Below are 21000 nucleotides of genomic sequence, written 5' to 3'. Positions count from 1 at the left end.
AGGTGAGGGGAGGGAGAAGGGCAAGGGAGCAATCACTTATTGAAGCATGGATACTTCAAAATAGACTAGGATATAACTCTTTAATTCTAGAAATGATTCAAAATCATCCAATTGGTTAAAAGCAGAGAACAATAAACTATACTCAAATATATCTGAAAATTATTTCAGCAATTTATTTCTAATTCTCATAATATGTAATGTGAAGGAAGCAAATTAAACCCTCATTTTAAAACTGGTTAGGTACAGTTATTTCATGTCCCTTCCTGGAATCTTCCTTTTTTTCCTGTTTTCATTTGTTTGTTTTGCAGTAGTCGGAAAACACTTAACCAAAATATACGTACAGATTTTTAAACTTTTAACTACTGAAGATGAGCGAAAGTTTAAAAATATTGCCTCCACTGTAACTGATAAGGTCTGACTTCATGCTGAGACAGATACAATTTGGCTACTCTTCTGAATTAATTAAATGAGTTTTACTAGCGTCTCTATCCTAGAAATTCTCCAATTGGGAGGGAGTGAAGCATGAAACTGAGATAAGTGGCAAACATTTTTAAAAAGAGGTACTTTTAACTTGTCCCAAGCTCTTTCTGAACCTTAACTGGGTTCCTAATATCCAGTAGTCTCCCGTTATCTATAGGGGATATGTTCCAAAATCCCAATGGGCACCTGAAACTATGTTTTTTCCTATATATTAATATCTTATGATAAAGTGCAATTTATAAATTAGGCACAATAAGATTAACAGGAATAATAATAAAATAGAACAGTTACAACAATATACTATAATAAAAGTTATGTGAATATGATCTCTCATCTTAAAATGTCTTAATAGTTTCAGACTACAGTTGACCATGGGTAACTGAAACCTCAGAAAGCAAAAGCTTGGCCAAGGGAGCCTGTGCTATATACTACAGGTCACCAAACACACTGCCTGGAATTAGAAATTTCCACATTAATTTCAGTAATACTGACTTGAAGATTTTTATGATATTATATCTAAGTACTTCTTAGATTCAACATTTTATTTACTTTGCTCCTAGAATTATTTTGTGCAATGATTTCTGGCATTCTTGCAAGTAGTAAATATGCAGAAGTTCAAATATTCATATTTGATAGATACTTTAACATTCAAGACTGCAAGTTGGGCCAGGCATGGTGGCTCATGCCTATAATCCCAGCTACTTGGGAGGCTGAGGCAGGAGAATCACTTAAACCCGGGAGGTGGATATTGCAGTGAGCCAAGATCATGCCACTGCACTCCAGCCTCGGCAACAGAGTGAAACTCCATCTAAAAAAAAAAACAAAAACAAAAAGCAAGGAAGGAAATAAGGACTGGTTAGTATTAATACTTTTATTATATCCCATATGTTTGAATCATGACATGAGAGAGAGATCTGAGAAATCAAACTATGTATTTGCCTTGCTGCTTTGTCATTTCTGCAAAGGTTGAATGATAAATTATTACAAATAATTTGACTACAATTTTGGTCAAAAGTCAAATGTAATAAAATATTTCAATTATTTTCGGAGATAAGAACTATGAAACACTTCCTAAAGGATAATGATCAGGAAATAATAAGCATCTATTGCATAATAAAATTTGTCTGAAGAAACAAAAGTTGTATACAATTCCTGGCTTCTGGAGCTGCTAAGCTTCATAGAAAAGATATGCAGTATCAAATTTTAGCTGACTCTTGAACAACAGAGGGGTTAGGGGTGCCGATCCTCCAGCACAGTAGAAAATCCATGAATAGCTTTTATCTCTGCCAAAACGTAACTACTAGTAGCCTACCACTAACAAACAATTACACGTTATATGTATCATATACTGTATTCTTCCAATAAAGAAAATGTTATTAAGAAAATCATAGGAGAAAATATACTTACTATTCATTAAGTGGAAGTGGATCATCATAAAGGTCTTCATCTTTGCATCTTCTCATTGAGTAGGCTGAGAGGACGGGCTAGTGTTGCTGCCTTAAGGATGGCAGAGGCAGAAGAGGTGGAGGAAGTGGAAGGGGAGTCAGGAGAGGCAGGCTTGCTTGTATAACTTTTATTGAAAAAAATCTGAATTTAAGTGGACCCTCACAGATCAAACTCCTGGTGTTCGAGGGTCAGCTATGTGTATTCTGATACTGATTTTTTAAATTACTTGCTAATTTGCTTCTTAAATTGGCTTCTGCTTCTCAATGTCATGCACAGGACATTTTGCACATGACATCAGCGTAACATTTTGCACATCATGCACATGAAATTTTGTTTCACTATGACAGAATACGACAGACTGGATACTTTGTGAAGAAAATACACTTCTTTCTCACAGTTCTGGAGCTGGAAAGTCCAATATCAAGGTGACAGCATCTGGTGAGGGCCTTCATGCTGCATCATCCCATGGCATGAGAGAGAGCAAGAGATGGAACTGGCAACCTCAAGTCCTTTTATGCCATTAATCCATTCATGAGGGGGAGCCCTCATGACCTAAACACCTCCCATTAGGTCACTCCTCCCAACATTGTTGGCTTGGGGATTAAGTTTCCAACACATGCTTTCAGGGGGACACATTCAAACCATAGCAGGATCCCATTTTATTGATAGATTCCACTTTTGATGGATATTTAGGTTGTTTCTAATTTGGGACTGTTATGAACAATGTTTCTCTGAACATCCTTGTACATATCTTTTAATGAGTTTATATGTCCTTTTCTGTTGCATATATACTTGGGAATGAAATTACTGTATCATTGCTGGGTTTGTGTATGTTCAGCTTTAGTAGATACTGCCAAACCATTTTCAAATGGTTATAGTAGTTTATCCTCCTTCCAGCAGTGCGTTGGTGTTGTGGTTGCTCCACAGCCTTCACATTTGGGACTAATTATCTTTTTTATAAAAATAAAATATTTATAAAGATACATTTTTATTTTGGCCATTCTGGTAGGTATGTAGTGGTATCTCACTTTGACTTTAATTTGCTTTTTTTCTGTAATTATGGAAATTGAGTACTTTTAATATATTTAATGGCTGGATATAAAATGTATAGATTATAAAATATTTCCATGTGTATCAGCACTTTGGGAGGCAGAGGCAGGCAGATCACGAGGTCAGGAGATTGAGACCATCCTGGCTAACACAATGAAACCCTATCTCTATTAAAAATACAAAAAATTAGCCAGGTGTGGTGGCACATACCTGTAGTCCTAGCTACTCAGGAGGCTGAGGAAGGAGAATCGCTTGAACCCGGGAGGTGGAGATTGCAGTGAGCTGAGATTGCACCACTGCACTCCAGCCTGGGTGACAGAGCAAAAATAAAAAGAGGAAAAGAAAGGAATTTGAATTATTTTATTCAGCGATTAGTATGATTTTGATTTTGCATTTATCACTTCTCAAATTACTAAATTATCAGTTATTTTGTATAAAGTTGGAAATATGAAGAAACACTAATTTGGAGAGAAAGGGTTAAGTTAAATGTAGAATTAATCACTATAGATCTTCTTTTAAAGAACAGCTGGGCAAAATTGTACAGACTATCTTACCAGTCCTATCTCCATGTCATCTACATGTCCATTTTTCTCTTACTGCAACCTTTCAGACACCTCTGATGAAGGACGTAAAAGATCTCTCTTACTATCAACTTGCACCCTCATGCCTGTTAATTCAAAGAATTCCCCTCTCAACTTTTATTGGCCATGACATTTTATATATGGCCAGAATCTATACTATTTATACTCAAATACTTTCATCTTACAACCAACCCACAGACTTAGACCTACATGTATCCTCTCCTTCTTCCTGCTAATGGTGTCCCCTCTTTGAATGCCACCTTGTCTCCCGTATTTTGGATTCTGTCCCTTACTCTACCCCTTCCTGCTCTGGAAACATACTGTCAGTGCTGCTGTCACCTATATTTAAAGTCCTCTCTCAATTACATCTTTATCATAAGTATTTATGTAGATATGTTTCTTTAAAAAGACAAGAAAGTCTCTCCCAGCCACATATCTTTTTCCATTCAACAGCCAAATTTCTTGAAAATTTACCTTCATTTTACACCACTCTTCTTAGGTATCTGTACCCATTACTCTAACAAAACAGCTGTTCCCAAGGTTACCAGGGATTTTCATAATAGCTCGTCCAGTTGATAACTTTTAGTGTTCATTATACCTGACATCAGCAGTACTGACAATGCTGACATTCTTCAAAGCTCATTTAAGCCTTCATGTATTACCACTCTTCTGTTTTTCTTTAAGCAATCTCTTTCATACCTATTTGACTTTTCTTCATATACCAATGGCTTCTACATTTATATATGTCTAATACAAACTACTACTTTGAGTTTCAGACCTATGTAACCAGATGCTTAACTGGCAGTTCCACTTGACTATTTCAAAAACACCACCTACTTGGCAAGCGCATTGTCTTCTCTAGCTTACAGATGTTCTTCCAGTGTTTTCCTATTTCTGCAGATGTTATCAGTATCCTTGCTTATGCAAGTCTGATACCCACAAGTTATCTATTATATACAACCTTACTCCCAATCTAATTCATCAGAAGTTCTCATAACATTTTTTCTCTTTCCTGTTTATTTTTATTTTCCAGTTTTATTGAGGTATAATTGACAAAAATAGTATATATTAAGGTGCACAACATGATTTGACTTTTTTTTTTTTTTTTACAGACTCTTGATTCTGTCTCCTTTGCAGATTATCCAAGACAAATTAACTTCCCCTCTTCCACAGTATTTTAATTCTCTCTCCCCTGTGATTTTCCTAGACTTATCTAATCTCTCTTACCTGTGCCATGCTGTGATTGCTACAATCAGGAAGTCACTGGGACCAGGAAACTGCCATGATCAGTTAGCCACTGCAGCTGCAGTGGGAACTTAAAACAATATATAAAATGGAAAGAGTCGGTCTGTCTTCAAGGGATTTACAAACCATACTATGAAAAACTTAGAAAATTTCCCTGACAATCTTTGAAGAGAAAGTAAATATGGAATGGAATATTACATGTCTATTTATATGGAGATAAGGATACATCCTTAAAAGGTGAATTAATTTCAGAGATGTAAAGAAAAGCATCCAGTATCATTCTATTACATTTACTGGTTTGCACTTTTATTTTGAGAATTTATCAGTGTTTTTACATACTGTAAAAATTTGCTTATTAAAATTGGAGGATAATATGAAAAAAAAAAACCCTTTATGTGATAAAAACAATGGATTGGTTTCAACATTTATTTTTCCATGCCGGTGTCCTTTCCTATTTTGCCTAGTGTTGAAAGCTATGTTTCCCAGATCCACTTGCAGCAAGTATTCTGGATATAAGGTAGATTTGGCCCATGAGATGTACTTGTGTATGTTTTAGGAGGTGGAAATGAGATAGAGGCCATGCTTCTGCTGCTTTTGCTTTTCCCTTTACAGACATCGGTGCCTATCCTTTTTTTTTTTTTTTTTTTTGCTGGCGTGGCATGGATTTGAAACCAACATTTGCAGTTGACTGCAGTCATCTTTCTCACTTTCCTGACTACATGCAGGGTAGAAACATAACATTGGGAAATTGGACTAGTCAGTTTAGCAATAGCAGTCACTGAAGTGTTTAAAAGATCCTGCTGTGGGCAGGGGAACTATGCTCTGGGTTGACTTTCAAGGATAGGGCTATTGTGTTTGGAAAGGAGACAGCCAAGAACAAGATTGTCTGGCAGGAACCACAGCAGAAAAAAGCCCTGTAAAGGCAACTGGAGCTCTGGAATTAGGGATCAGTCTGTGTCTGAAAGGAAATAAATACACAACAGTATTAGGTGAATGACAGATTGTAATGTTCCCTATGTCACATTTAGAACCAACTGGGCTGAGCTTTCAGATGAGCTCATTTGACATTGCTATTGGAAGGTACGGTAGGCAGAAGAAGAGGGAAGGAAGGAAGGTAAAGCAAATATGTGACCATTTTCCAGATAAGAAAGCTGAGGTTTAAGTAGCTGTTGAGGCACGCTCTGTTTGGTATATTTATTTTAATTATGTTTGCTAGGGAATTAATGTATTTTGCTTGCATTTCAAAAGAACTAGCTTTTTTCCCTTTTCTGTTTTATTAATTTCTGCAATTATGTTTACCTGTTTCTTCTTCCTACTTTGTTTTGGTGTATTTTAATTGTTCTTTTTCTGCTTTCTTGGCCTGGGCACTTGGTTCATTCATTGTTAGTTTGTCTTGTTAATAATAGCATATAAAGCTGCATAAATTTTCCTGTATGTAGAATTTCATTTCTCATAGATTTTGATGTAAAATATTTTCCCTTTCATTCATTTCTAGGCTATTTGTAATTTAAACTTTTATTTCTGTCTTGAAAAAAAAATTTTTTTTTAACTTGTAAGTTGCTGGGGTTTTTAAAAATCATCTTGATCTCTGATGGTTATTTTATTTGATTATTATTTTTAAATGTAGTCTGTACTATCTCTAAGTTTTAGAATTAAGGCTTCCTTTGTGACCAGACTTATTACTCATTTTTTTAATGAACCGTGAATATAGGCTTGGTATTAACTGCTGGTAATATTTATATTTGTATGCTTATATTTATCTTTATTTTATTTTATTTTATTTTTTGAGACGGAGTCTCACTCTGTCACCCAGGCTGGAGTGCAGGTGGCGCCATCTCGGCTCACTACAAGCTCCACCTCCCGGGTTCACGCCATTCTCCTGCCTCAGCCTCCCGAGTAGCTGGGACTACAGGCGCATGCTGCCACGCCCGGCTAATTTTTTGTATTTTTAGTAGAGACAGGGTTTCACTCTTTTAGCCAGGATGGTCTCGATCACCTGACCTCGTGATCCGCCCACCTCAGCCTCCCAAAGTGCTGGGATTACAGGTGTGAGCCACTGCGCCCGGCCACTTATATTTATCCTATATATCTTATATTTGTAAACATAAACATCTCAAAGTGTTTTAAAAATTATTATTCAAATTCTCTATAATTTTGCTTATTTTTTTGTTTACTTACTATGTCGTACTCTGGTAGAGGTATATTAAAATATTCTGCTGTGATTGTTTTTATCAAGTTTTTATATTTAGGAGTTTTGTTGTTATGTGAATGAATTTGGAGTGTTTAGAAAATAAAGGTTTATGACTGTTTTAACTTTTCAGTGGATTAGACCTTTTATCATTACTTATTACCACTCTTTATTACTTGCTTTTGACCCTGAATTCCCATTTTCCACTATTAATATCAACACTATTGCTTTTCTTTTGTTTGCGTCTGTTTTTCTTCATCTCCGTTTTCTGCCTTTTCTATTTTGTTTCAAAGTTAGTTTGTTGATCAGTTGTATTTTGATAAGGGAACTCAGTATATGTTTGTATGGGTTAATGAGAAACAAATGCTTGATTTTGTTTTTCCTCTCTTGTCTGTAGTATTTGTTATACTTTTTTAAGTTTTCTTTTGTTGGCTTAGTAAAATTTCTTTCTATTAATTTGGAAATTTTTATATGCTTTTCTGTTACATAGTGGTTACCTTCTCATCCTTAAAGATGATAATAAAACCTATACTTTTCTACTAATAAATCAAAATCAAATAACAGCTTTTACTTTACCACTTACCCTTCTTGGTTGACTTCCTCTTATTTTTTTCTTTTTTGAAAATTCTAGGCCACTATTAGGTTGTCTCTTATGGCATATTTCTTCTGTTTTAAGAACACTTACAGATATGTATATTACAAATTACCAATCATAATACTTTTGTATTTATTGTTCACTATTTATGCTTTTTTTAATTATGAAAAACTTCTTCTAAACAGTAGTAGAGAGAATAGTTTAATGAATTCTATATTTAATCATCACTCATTTGATAATTATCATTTTCCTATATTATCCTTTTTTTCTGAAGTATTTTAAAATGAATATCAGACATTATGACATTTTATTCCTGAGTGCTTCACTCTGCATCTCTTTAGATAAAGAGATACTAAATACCCAGGATACTATTATCCCATCCAATATAATGAATAATTCCTTAATAGCATCTAGTATAGCAGTCTTTATTCAGATGTTCCTAGTTGTCCCAAAACTGCCTTTTTACTCTGGTTTAATTTGAATCAGGGGTCAAACAAGTTACATACATTACATTTGTTCTATTTCTTAAATCTCTTTATTATAAAACTGTCTCTCCTCCCTCTCTTTCTCCCCTGGCTATTGACTTGTTAAAGGGACCTCCTTTTCAAGATAAATCAGTGGCAAGATTTAGTCTAAGATCTAGTTACCAGATTATAGAAATGATTATTTTGTTTTGTGAATAGTTGGTCTGATGTTCCTGCCAACTCAATTCCCCCAGTAATTAGATATCAGAAGCAGCTGTCTCTTGAAGCGGCTGTATTTTGTTTATCTATATTTTGGAGAACGCTTACCTTTTTAATCTTATGGAGAGGACAGAGGTGTATCCAACTCAAATAAATGTGTTATTAATCTCAATTTATTTAGATACTAGTTTAAAATAGGGGACAGAATGTATTCCTAAAATAAAGGAGCAGAATACATTCTTCTACTGTGCTCGAAATTGTTTTCTTATTTGTCAAGAAATCATTCTTATTGACCTTGACTCTCAATAATAAATGTTCTTTATCAATAGCCAGGATTTGGTATAGATTAACCTATCACTGGTTACTGTATATAGTTTAAGGCTAAGGAAGTCAATTAAAGTTATAATCTTACATAAATTTTAATACATCTCTCCAAAGAAGGTTGACTTTAACAGTGATCTATTATGGAGAAACTCAAAGCCTCCCCCTACTTCTTTTGTAGGATATTGGCCATAGAAGCCCAGACTTAAAATTTATAATGAAATAAACTATATTATTGTATTTATTATTTTTGCCATGAAAATTAGTTTTTATTTTGAAACTTATTTCTAAAGCATTTTCTTTTTTCAATTTATTTTAAATTTTATATGCATCTGGTGTAAAATCTTTTAATCCTGAAGATACTGCGATGAATCCAAGTTTCCTGCCTTATCCTTCTGATCCACTCACCAGAGACAACTTCCTTTACATGTCCCTATTATTTGGTTCTTCTAGTGATGACTGCAGTTGTGTACAGACACATATGTTTGTTTTGGTTTTTTTGTTGCTTTTTTTTTTGAGAGGTTTGACATGGGGTGAGAAAGCTGTGTTGACTGCTAAATTTACATGTGAAGGTCAGAGTAAAGAGGGCAAAGTCATTAGTAAGAGTTTAGCTTGAGCTTTTAATCGATAAATCAGATACGAAAATGACCCAAAGACCCATTGAGAAAGATGACATGGAATTACAGTCAAGCATTGCTTAATGATGGGGATGCATTTTGAGAAATACATCGTTAGGCAATTTTGTCGTTGTTCCAGCATCATAGAGTGCACTTTTACAAAACTAGATGGTATAGCCTACCATATACCTAGGCAACATGGTATAGACTATTGTTCCTAGGCTACAGACTTGTACAACATGTTACTAAATACTGCAGGCATTTGTAACACAGTGGTATTTATGTATCTAAACATAGAAATGGTACAGTAAAAATATAGTAAAAAGATTTAAAATGATACTCCTATATAGGTCAGCTCCATTATAATTTTACAGGAACCACTATCATATATGCAGGCCATCATTGACCAAAATGTCATGCAGTGCATTGACTGTATTAACTTTGAGGCAGTTGGTCTTGATTAATAACACTGTACAAATTAAGGGTCCCAGGTGTCAATTAGAGTTTGAAGTTCCTAAATATAATTTGGATGAATGTTGTCTTCCTTCCTCAGTGAATCTGATAGCCAAATAGATGATCTTCCCTTCAATTTAATACTCCTGAGTCTTTTTCAAGGGAGTAGAAGTTTCATTAAGAAGAGTTTACTTTGAGCGGGCCGAGAGCGGTGGCTCACACCTGTAATCCCTGCACTTTAGGAGGCCAAGGCAGGCGGATCACAAGGTCAAGAGATCGAGACCATCCTGGCCAACATGGTGAAACCCTGTCTCTACTAAAAATACAAAAATTAGCTGAGTGTGGTGGCGTGTGCCTGTCGTCCCAGCTACTGGGGAGGCTGAGGCAGGAGAATCTCTTGAATCTGGGTGGCAGAGGTTGCAGTGAGCTGAGGTCACACCACTGCACTCCAGCCTGGCAACAGAGTGAGACTCTGTCTCAAACAAAACAAACAAACAGAAAAACGGAGTTTCCTTTGGTCAGATCCTGGATAAGATCTTTTGGTTTTGGTTTTGGTTAACTAGCCAAATATTTTTCTACTACCTGGCACACCTAAAAATGTGGGTATCACATTTGTGGAGACACTGTATAAATGGAATGAGTTTTAGATTATTGTCAATCCAGTGATTAAAATCAGGGTCGGCAAACTACAGTACTTGGGCCAAAAGCAGCCACTACCTGATTTTGTAATAAAGTTTTATTGGAACACCACCATACCCATTTATTTATGTATTGTCTGTGGCTGCTTTCTTACTACAATGGCAGGATTTAATAGTTGTAATGAAGACTGTTTGACCCACAGAGCCTAAAATATTTACTATCTGTCCGTTAACAGAAACAGTTTGCCAATCCCTGATAAAAAGTAAAATAATAAGTTTGCCTTGAGTCACCTAAGGCAGATTTTTCAGTGCTGTTACGTAGCAAAACTTAGGATAGTGACCATGGAAGGTAGAAAGTTAGGTTGAGATTTTTCTTCTTCTTTTTTTTTTTTTTCACGTGTGTTTATAACTGTAAATTTTCTTCTGAGCACTGCTTTTACCACATCCTATGTTTTGGGATGGTATGTTTTCATTTTCATTCATATCCTTCTCTAGTGATTTTTTTACTTTAAAAATTAAATATCGTGATTTAATTTTATTCTTGCTTAATCCTCAGTTGTTTTTAATTAGAAGAAATAGTTATGATTAACTATTAACATTAATGAATTAAAATCTTTCAGAAGGAATGAATCCAAACAGAAATATCTAACAACTAATAAAACCCTGATATTTTACGGCCTTTCCTGTTTTAGTCTCAAACATTCTAAACATAAAGGAAGAAAGAGCTTTTCAGTTTTATTCTTTTAAAAAGAGCATAGGCTTCTCTCCTGCTACTGAGGATGGTCTTCTAACACATTCACAGTCGTTTAGAGACAACATAATGGCACATTCATTCATATCACAGTATTTTCTAATTTCCTTTTTGATTAATTGTTTAAAAATGTGTTGTTTAATTTCCACATTCATGTGAATTTTTCAAATTTCCTTTTGTCATTGATTTCTGATTTTATTTTGTTACGGTTGGAGAAGGTACATGGTATGATTTAAGTCTTTTTAAATATATTGAGACCTATTTAATAGCCTAAAATACAGTATATCTTGGCTAATGTTCCATATACACTTCAGAAAAATGTATATTCTCTTTTTGGGTGGAATGTTCTATAGATGTCTGTGAGATGTGTCTAGCTGGTTTACACTATTGTTCAAGTCTTCTGTTTTCTTACTGTTCTTCCTGATTGTTCCAGTCATTATTAAAAGTGGAATATTGCAGTTTCCATTTCTGTAGAATTATCTATTTCTCCTTTCAGTTCTGTTAAATCTTTACTTCATTTATGTTGGGGCTCTGTTAGGTGCATGTTTATGTTATTTATATTGTTATATCTTCTTGATGGATTGACCTTTTTGTCATTAAATAATGTCCTTTGTCTTTTGTAACAATTTTTGTGTTAAAATTGATTTTGCCTAATATTGGTATAGCCAGCCAGCTCTCTTTTAATTACTGTTTGCAAGGAATATCTTTTTTCATCCATTCACTTTTGACCTATTTGTATTTTGGTTCTAAAGTGAGTCTCTTATAGACACCATGTACAGTAAATCCTCTCTTGCCATCATCAGTAGAGTCTTAGAAACTGCCCCTTGCAGTAAGTCTTTAAATAGCATCATTTCCTTCAATGTTGTTTCGTTATAGCATGAACAAAAAAATGTTTTCATTGTATGTCATTTTACTTAAAGTTGCAGTATCTGAGAACCTTATCAATGACCGTGAGGACTTGCTGTGATGAGTCATGTTTATTTTGAATTCATTCTACCAATATCTGCATTTTAATTGGAGAATTTAACTCATTTAATTTTAAGGTAATTACAGACAAGGAGCGACTTACTTTTGCTATTTTGCTATTTGTTTTCTATATATTATATGTCTTCTTTGTTCTCCAGTTCCTCCATTACTGCCTTTTTTTGTATTCAGTTTTTTTTCCTAGAAAATAAATAAATAAAATAAAACTATTTTATTCACTTTTCATTTCTTTTACTGTAGATCTTTATATTCTTAGTTTTTGCCATGGGAATTACAATTAACATCTTAATTTATAGCAATCCAGTTTGGATTAATATCAATTTAGTTTCAATCGTGTAAAAATTTTTGTTAGAATGTTAGATGCAGAAAGGAAAAATTAAAAATTAATTTGAAAAAAGAAAATAAAAAATGTTGCTCGTATAACAAGCACTATTCCCTATTCCTTATGTTGTTTATTGTCACAGATTACATTTTTATGTATATGATGTCTGCCATAGACATAGATTTATATTGTTTATGACATATTTATAGTTACTGCTTTATGTAACTGTCTTTTAAATCATATAGAGTAAAATTGAAGTTACTAACCAAAATGCATTAATAATGACTTTTATATTTATCTATGTAGTTACCTGTTTTAGTCTGTGCTACTATAACAATATGCTTTATGCTGGGTAATTTATAAACAACAGAAATTTGTTGCTCACAGTTCTAAAGGCTGGAAAGTCCAAGATCAAGGTACCAACATATTCACTGTCTGGTGAGGGCCCGTTCCTCTTAGATAGTCCCTTCTGTGTGTCCTCCCAGGGCAGAAGGGCAAAAAAGGCACAGGTCTATGGGACATCTTTTACAAGGGCACTAATCCCATTTGACCTAATCACTTCTTAGAGTCCCCACCTCTTAATGCCATCACATGGAGTATTAGACTTCAACACATGAGTTTTGGAGGGATGCAAACATTCAGACCACAGCATTATCTTTATCAGTGTTTTTTATTTCTTTGTGCTGATTTGAATTACTTTTTTTTTTTCTTTCAGCTTGAAGGACTCCTTATAGCATTTCTTATAAAGCATATCTACTAGCAATGAATTCTAGTTTTTTAACTGGGATATCATAATTTCTTTTGTTTTTGAGGGATAGTTTTGTTGGATATAGACTTCTTGGTTGATAGATTTTTTTTTTCCTATTACTTTACTACCGTCTAACTCCTATAATCTCTGATGAGAAATTAGCTGTTAACATTATTGGGGATCCCTTATACATGATAAGTTGCTTCTGTTGCTGCTTTTGGGACTCTTAACAGTTTGATTATGATGTTTCTAGGTATGGATCTCTTTAGTTTTCTCCTACTTCGGGTTTGTTGAAATTCTTAGATATATAGGTGCATGTCTTCTATCAGTTTTTGAAGTTAGATGTCATTTTTTCTTCAAATATGTTTTCTGTCCCCTTTTCTCTGTCTTCTCCCTCTTGGAGGTCCCTTATGTGTTTGTTGGTACTTTTAATAGTGTTCCACAGGTCTCTTAGGCTTTGTTCATTTTATTCATTTTTTTTCCTTTCTGCTCCCCAGATCAGGTAATCTCTGTTGATCTAAGTGTTCATTGATTCTTTCTTCTGCCTACTCAAGCCTGCTGTTGAGCCCCAACTAGTAAAATTTTCATTTCAATTATTGTATTTTGCTAGTCCAGAATTTCTATTTTGTTTTTTTAAAGTTTATTTTTGTTGATATTCTCAATTATGTGAGACATTATTCTCAAACATTCCTTTAGTTCTTTGTACATACTCTTTAAGCATATTTAAAATAATTGATTTAGAGTCTTTGCCTAGTAAATGCAATATATGGACTTCCTCAGGTACAATTTCTTATTAATTTTTTTTCTCTGTGTGAGGACCATACTTTCTTGTTTCTTTACATGCCTCATAATTTTTTATTGAGTATTAGACATTTTAGATATATAATGTGACAGTGATATTTTCTACTTTCTTAGAGGTTTTTGTTGCTGCTTATTGTAGTTGGTGTTGTTTGTCTAGTGACTTTTGTAGACTCTTTTTATAAAGTTTATATTCTGTGCTGTGTGTGGCCACTAGAATTTCTGTTCAGTTAGCTTAGAATCTCTGGTCAGCTAATGATTTGGCAGTTATATTCTTAAGAGTTGGAGCCAGAAATATATAGTCATGCATCACTTAATGACAAGGATGCATTCTGAGAAATGCATCACTTGGCAATTTTGTCTTTGTGTGACTGTCGCAGTATATTTATACAAATCCAGATGGTATAGCCTACTGCAAACCTAGGCTATATGGTATAGCCTATTGCTCCTAGGCTACAAACCTGTATAGCGTGTTACTGTACCGAACACTGTAGGCAGTTGTAACACAAAAGTATTTGTGTATCTAAACATATTTAAACATAGTAAAAATACAGTATAATAGGTAAAAACTGTACGTGTATAGGGTATTCACTATGAATATATCTTGCAGGAGTGGAAGTTGCTCTGGGTGGGTCACTGAGTAAGTGGTAAGTGAATGTGAAGGCCTAGGACATTACTGTACACTATCGTATAAACACTGTACACTTAGACTACACTAAATTTATTAAAAATATGTGATCTCTTCAATGATAAATTAACCATACCTTACTATGTAACATTACTACTTTATAAACTTTTTAACTTTTTGGCTCTTTTGTAATAACACTTAGCTTAAAACACAAACTCATATATAGCTATATAAAAAATTTTTGTATCTTTATAAGCTTTTTTCTATATTTAAAATTATTTGATTTTTTTACTTTTTAAACTTTCTTGTTAAAAATCAAGACACAAATACACATGAGCCTAGGTCTGCACAGGGTCATGATCATTAATATCACATGTCATTTAATTGGAAGGTCTTCAGGGTCAGTAACATGCTTGGAACTGTCATCTTTCATCTTTTATAACAGTGCCCCTTCTGGAATACCTCCTGAAGGACCTGCTTGAAGCTGTTTTACACTTTATTTCTTCTACATATTTTTTTAAAAATTGCCCTCTGAAATAACTGTAATAGTATAGTAAATACATAACCCCGTAACATAGTTGTTTATTATCATCAAATATTATGTACAATACACAGTTGTACATACTATACTTTTATACAACTGGCAGCACAGTAGGCTTGTTTACACCAGCCTCCCCATAAACACATGAGTAATACATCGCACTGTGACATTAGGAAGGGTAACATGTCACTAGAAGATAGGAATTTTTTAGCTCCATTGTATTGTATTCTTATGGGACCACCATCATATGTGTGATTCATTGTTGATGGAAACATTGTTATGTGGTGTATGACTATATAAATATAAATAAATAAATATATATATATATTTCCAGTGTTTGCCAGTAGACTGTGTATATCTTGGGGCCATGCCTTCAATACTCAGTTGGGCAGTTTACATCTTTCTTATCTTCAGTTTCTGCTTGTGCAGAGCCTGAAGATCAGCCAGAAGCGAGAACTTAGGGCCTTCTCAAGTGTTTCTGAGCATGTGCTCTGTCCTGGGCACACACGTGGCCATCTAGTTTCCAAGGAATATGTAGGACTAGATGTCATGTCACTTTTCACAAGGAACATGTCACTTTTCAGTCTGTGTGCCCAAGCTTTTTGAGAGCTTGTTCGGAGATTCTAGCAGGGGAGCGCAGCTACTTATATACCCTTGACTGAAGACTGGTCCTCCTCTATCAGGGATGGTTGTCCTTTTGGACTGAGCATGCAGCTTCAGGAGGGACGCACATGGAGTGGTGAGGGAAGAAGGGGACACCCGCCTACCCAGCCAGATCAGCCAAATCAACCCTGGCAATCAGTGGGGTGACAGATGTCGCAGCCAGATCCCCCTCACATCCCTAAGCTTTTTGATAATTAACCGTAGCTTACTATATAACATTTCTACTTGATGAACTTTTTAATTTTTTATCTTTTTGACTCTTTTGTAATAATGCTTAGCTTAAAACACAAACATATATGTAGCTGTATAAAAATATTTTTGTATCCTTTCAAGCTTTTTTCTATATTTATAGAAACAATTTATTATATCCATCGTTTGCCTCAATTGCTACCCCTTACCCCATTCAGCACTGGCTAATACATTTCCCTGTAGGCCAGGCACAGTGGCTCTTGCCTCTAATCCCAGCACTTTGGGAGGCCAAGGCAGGTGGATTGCTTGAGCTCAGGAGTTTGAGACCAGCCTGGGCAACATGGCAAAACCCTATTTCTACAAAAAATAAAAAACAAATAAATAAAGTTGCCTTTAAATGTTTACGACAGATGGCCCATCTATCCTGGCAGAGTTCTAAGTGTGGCAAAATAAAAGCAAGCCCTTTACACAGTTTAAGCCAACAGAGAGGTTAAAACAAAACAACCACAGATCTTTGAGAACAAGGTAAACTCTGATCCCTCTGGCACCAGGAACCTAACCAAGGCCTTAGGTTGGCATCGTTAAGACCCTTAGTGAGAATCATCTTTTTCTTAAGTGCTTGCCTAATTGCTGTAAATTTTGACAAGTTTTCAGAGATCAAATAAAGTTGATTCTGACAGTTTTTGTCAGGTTATTTTCACTGTTTCTGTGGAGGGACGAACTTGGAGTTCCCTAACATGCTGTTTTTTGCTGACATGCCATTGCATTGTTTCCATTTTGATAAGCTTACGTTATTTTCAGGTTTTGTTGTTGTTGTTGTTTTGGAGACAGGGTTTCACTGTGTCACCCAGGCTGGAGTGCAGTGGTACAGTCATGGCTCACTGCAGCCTCAACCTCCTGGGCTCAAGTAACACGCCCACCTCAGCCTCCCAGGTAGCTGGAATTACAGGCGCATGCCACCACACCCAACTAATTAAAAAATTTTTTTTGCACTGATGGGGTTTTTCCGTGTTGCTCAGGCTGGTCTCAGACACTTGGGCTCAAGTGATCTGCCTGCCTCAGCCTTCCAAAGTGTTAGGATTACAGGCGTGAGCCACCACACCCAGCCTCAGAGTGTTTTGTTTTGTTTTGTTTTGTTTTTCAAAAGTTAAGATACGTTTCTTCTTCATAGAGGTCACCTGACTGTTAATAATTCATGTTTAGCTTGCCAACCGTGAATGGTTAGCTTGCACATTTAGAAGGAAAAGAATTCTAACAGATGAATCCAGTAGATCTGAGTTAAAGATAGCCATTTCACTCACGTGCTATCAAAAAATTTTCTCTCCAAGCTAGAGAGATAAAACGTCTAATCCAGTGAATATGGGAGATGAATGTTCTAACATTCAGGCCTCTAATAGAAATGTGATGTCAAATGTATTAGACAAGCCAATACATACCAGGGTCTTTACCTTTAAAGCTCCAGTGGAACATATTCACATTGTAGTTATGTGGACATGTTCCGTATAGTTTTATCAGGTCAAGAATGTAACAGTTGTTCTCACTACCTTCCCCAAACTCTGTCTCATTGGGAAGTTAGCCCAAATCTGAAGCTAAACAGCCAACATAAAGAGATCTGATTCTGAAGCAATATTTTCTGAGTTTGAATTCATTGAATACCTAATATTAAATGAAAACATAAGCTAGTTTGAAGTACAGCTTATCTAGAGCATGTCTTTGTAGATAAGAAAATCTTCATGTTTTTCACCTGTATCTACTTGAGGTAGAATTTATTGGTGAAATAACTCTAACTGGATAGATTCTCAAGAGGAAAATAGTCAGGCAATATTTGTGTATAAGGAACAGAGCCCTGTTCCTTAGAAGAGAGCTGTCTGTATCTGTAGCTGGGTGAAAAACAACATGAGGTTGGTGAACTGTATCCTAAGGTGTAATAATCTGGGGGACCAGGAGGATGAGCCAAGAGGGTGGGAGATAAGGCTAAAAAAAATTGGAAAACATAGGTGACAAAGGCATCTGGTAGCTGCTCAAGGATTTAGAGTAGGAGAGCTGTCTGGCCACATTTACATTTGGGGTACATACGGTGGCAGAAAAATGGAGGATTGGGGGATCAGAATGGCAAGACTGGAAGCAGGGAAATGCCTTAGGTTACTATTAGTTGTTTTTATTTTTAAGTAAGAAATGTTACATAGTGAGCATGTATTAATTTTGTAATAGAAGAAAATACATAGCTATTATTTTGTATGAAATATACTTGTTGAATAATTTATGATATAGTCCCAATTTTTAAAAAATCTAAGATTAAAATCCCAATTAGAGATTGGTTATTCAGTTGACACTTGATGTCTTTGCTCAACAAAAGGATTCATCATAAATTTTCATTAAATAATCATTTGTTTCTACCACGTTATCTGTAGTCTATGTAGGGAACATGTCAATTTTATTAAGCAAATTAGAATGAAAATTACAACCATGTTACCTGCAGTACTTTACTAATTTTTATAGCTCCGCAGCCTTCCACAAGTCACAAAAATACTCACACCCCGGGTAACATACTAGTCTGGAGCAACAAGCCCAGAAAACTGATAATAAAAATAATGATTTGTAAAGACAAGCCTGACAGACTAATTATAGCTTCACTTTGTCTCTCTCCAACTCTATTTAAAAACTATTGATAATATTTAGTCCCAGGTATATAGATTTTTTGTGTTGGTTTGGTTTGGTGTTTTCATCATTTGAACTTCTTAGTAGTTTTTGGAATGACAGTCCGCTATCAAATGAGAGACATTTAATAAGCAAGTTTACTCTCATTTTTCCCAATACGAGTATATTATTTGAATATACTTTAAGTTTAATACAGATCAAGTTTTAAACTCCAGCCAGGCATGGTGGCTCACACCTGTAATCCTAGCTAGCACTTTGGGAGGCCGAGGTGGTTGGATCACTTGAGGTCAGGAATTCGAGACCAGCCTGGCCAACATGGGGAAATCCCGTCTCTACTAAAAATACAAAAATTAGCTGGGTGTGGTGGCGCATGCCTATAATTCCAGCTACTCCGGAGACTGAGGCACAAGAATCTCTTGGACCCAGGAAGTGGAGGTTGCAGTGAGCTGAGATTGTGCCAGTGTACTCCAGCCTGGGTGATAGAATCAGACTGTCTCAAGGAAAGTTTTAAACCCTACTTGACAGTGTATTCTTTGTTATTATTATGCATTTTATACTGGCCATGTAGAAATGATGTCTGATTTTACGTGTGCACACAGGATTATATAAAATGTAATTTTAATATCCACTTAATCTAAGTACTGAACCATGGTAACCTTTTAAATGTATTTAAACTATACTAGTAATACATAAATATTGGGCAAATTTATTTTTATGAACCAGACTGAGGAGGCTGGCCAACATTGAAAATACCCTTTAAAGTACTAAGTAAATAAGTATAGTGTATTTAACTCTTTCTAATGATAATAATTTTTGATAAATGCGAATTTAACTCTCTTCAGATAGGCATGCTTTTTGACATGTGAAAGTGAGATTCCATAAGTTGTTGCTAAGATGATAAACTCAATATAAATAACAATAGAGAAACCATACGGTTAGCCTGGGATTCAGAAATTGGCTTTAACATTTGCCAATAAATAAAGAGTTTCTTTGAAGGCACACAGGTGTATTAATTTTTAATTTGTTTCTTTTTGATCTCCTAATTGCTGAAAAAGATTTATTGGTTAATTTTAGGAAGGCAAGTGTTTGAAAAGTTTCGCCAAATACTGTCTTCTTTAAATGACTGTATGTTAATGAAAAGTTAAGAGGAGAGCCAAATTAGATTGAATAATTGTTCAGTCATGTGGGTCAGGCTAGTTGCATAGCCTGGTTGTTAGACTGATTGCTCAAATTACATTGCCTGGGGTCCTGCACTTGGTTGGCTGTCTTCTCAGATCTTAACAAGGTTCTGGGAATTTCTTTTTCTGACAAAGTTTGCTTTGTATTTTCCCCTCCCCCTACCACCTCCAGGATGCATCATCTGCAGACATCAGAAAAGCATATCGTAAGCTTTCACTAACTTTACATCCAGACAAGAATAAAGACGAAAATGCAGAAACTCAGTTTAGACAAGTAAGTGAAATATGCTATTATATATATTTTTGTGACAAATGTATTAATATGTTGATGGTAGAAATATTCACTTATATATGGAATATTTTCATTTGTAAATGAGGTAGTAGTTTAAAATATAGTGTATATGTTTTTATTCAAGTTTCTACAAAATACATTTTTACCATTTTGTATTAGCATCTCTAAATTCTTGGAGGGTCATAATTGTCATAATTTTCTTGTCTAAATTACAGCTTTTGTTTTTAAAATGCACATTTTAAGATAAGTATTACTTTTGTAACTGTCACAAAGGTTTATTTTGATATCAAGCATTTTTAACCTCTTAAGGTACTACCAAAACGTAAAGTGTTACTTATAATTGAGATTTCATCTGTTTATTGTATATATGGGCACATAGGATTTTCTGCATGTGTATTGTAGTGCTTTCACCCTCCTACATGATTTCTTATAGTTGAGAGTATTTTTATTTTAAAGTAATGCTTTTATTTTAGTTGGTGGCCATTTATGAAGTTTTAAAGGATGATGAACGAAGGCAGAGGTGAGTGCTCATTTCTGCTTTTGAATTAAGATGTTATAATTTCATGCAACAGTTTATAAAGAATTAAGTCTCCTTAAACATTTTGTTATGTTAGTATTTTATTTTTGTTCCTTCCAAGAAATGCAGTGTTTTAAAAATGTGTGTTTGAAGCAGGGTTAATTTTATTGAAAGTATTCACTAGATTGATTCGATACTTACAAGCTTCAGGATTATGAGTCATGTTAGCAAGTCCTGGCTTCCTTAGTACGACTTTTAACGTGAGTGTTTATGCCCTGGGAAATGCAAATACTGCTTGAATTCAAATAAATGTCCATTCTTTCCCATATGTCAGTAATAGCTCCTATCTGTGCCTGGTGCTTGGTGCTTTTTCCCCCACTATTCCTTAAATGTTTGAATTAGACCGTAGTGATAGTCAAGTTAGTACTCTTTCT

At 34.9% G+C, this 21000-nt stretch overlaps 1 protein-coding gene across 1 annotated transcript in view; it reads left to right on the top strand.

Annotated features, from left to right (window-relative positions):
- Nucleotides 1–21000, top strand: part of DNAJC1 (DnaJ heat shock protein family (Hsp40) member C1) — a 236134-nt gene that overhangs the window by 55700 nt on the left and 159434 nt on the right. Inside the window, exons 2-3 of the mRNA XM_008002473.3 lie at nt 19930–20031; nt 20523–20569. Of these exons, the coding sequence (XP_008000664.3) occupies nt 19930–20031; nt 20523–20569 (149 nt within the window). The remainder of the gene's footprint in view (nt 1–19929; nt 20032–20522; nt 20570–21000) is intronic.

This window comes from Chlorocebus sabaeus, chromosome 9, assembly GCF_047675955.1.
Source record: "Chlorocebus sabaeus isolate Y175 chromosome 9, mChlSab1.0.hap1, whole genome shotgun sequence".
Lineage (NCBI taxonomy): Eukaryota > Metazoa > Chordata > Mammalia > Primates > Cercopithecidae > Chlorocebus > Chlorocebus sabaeus.
The sequence above is the reverse complement of the archived record's forward strand: the minus strand, read 5'-3'. Positions and strand labels throughout refer to the sequence as shown.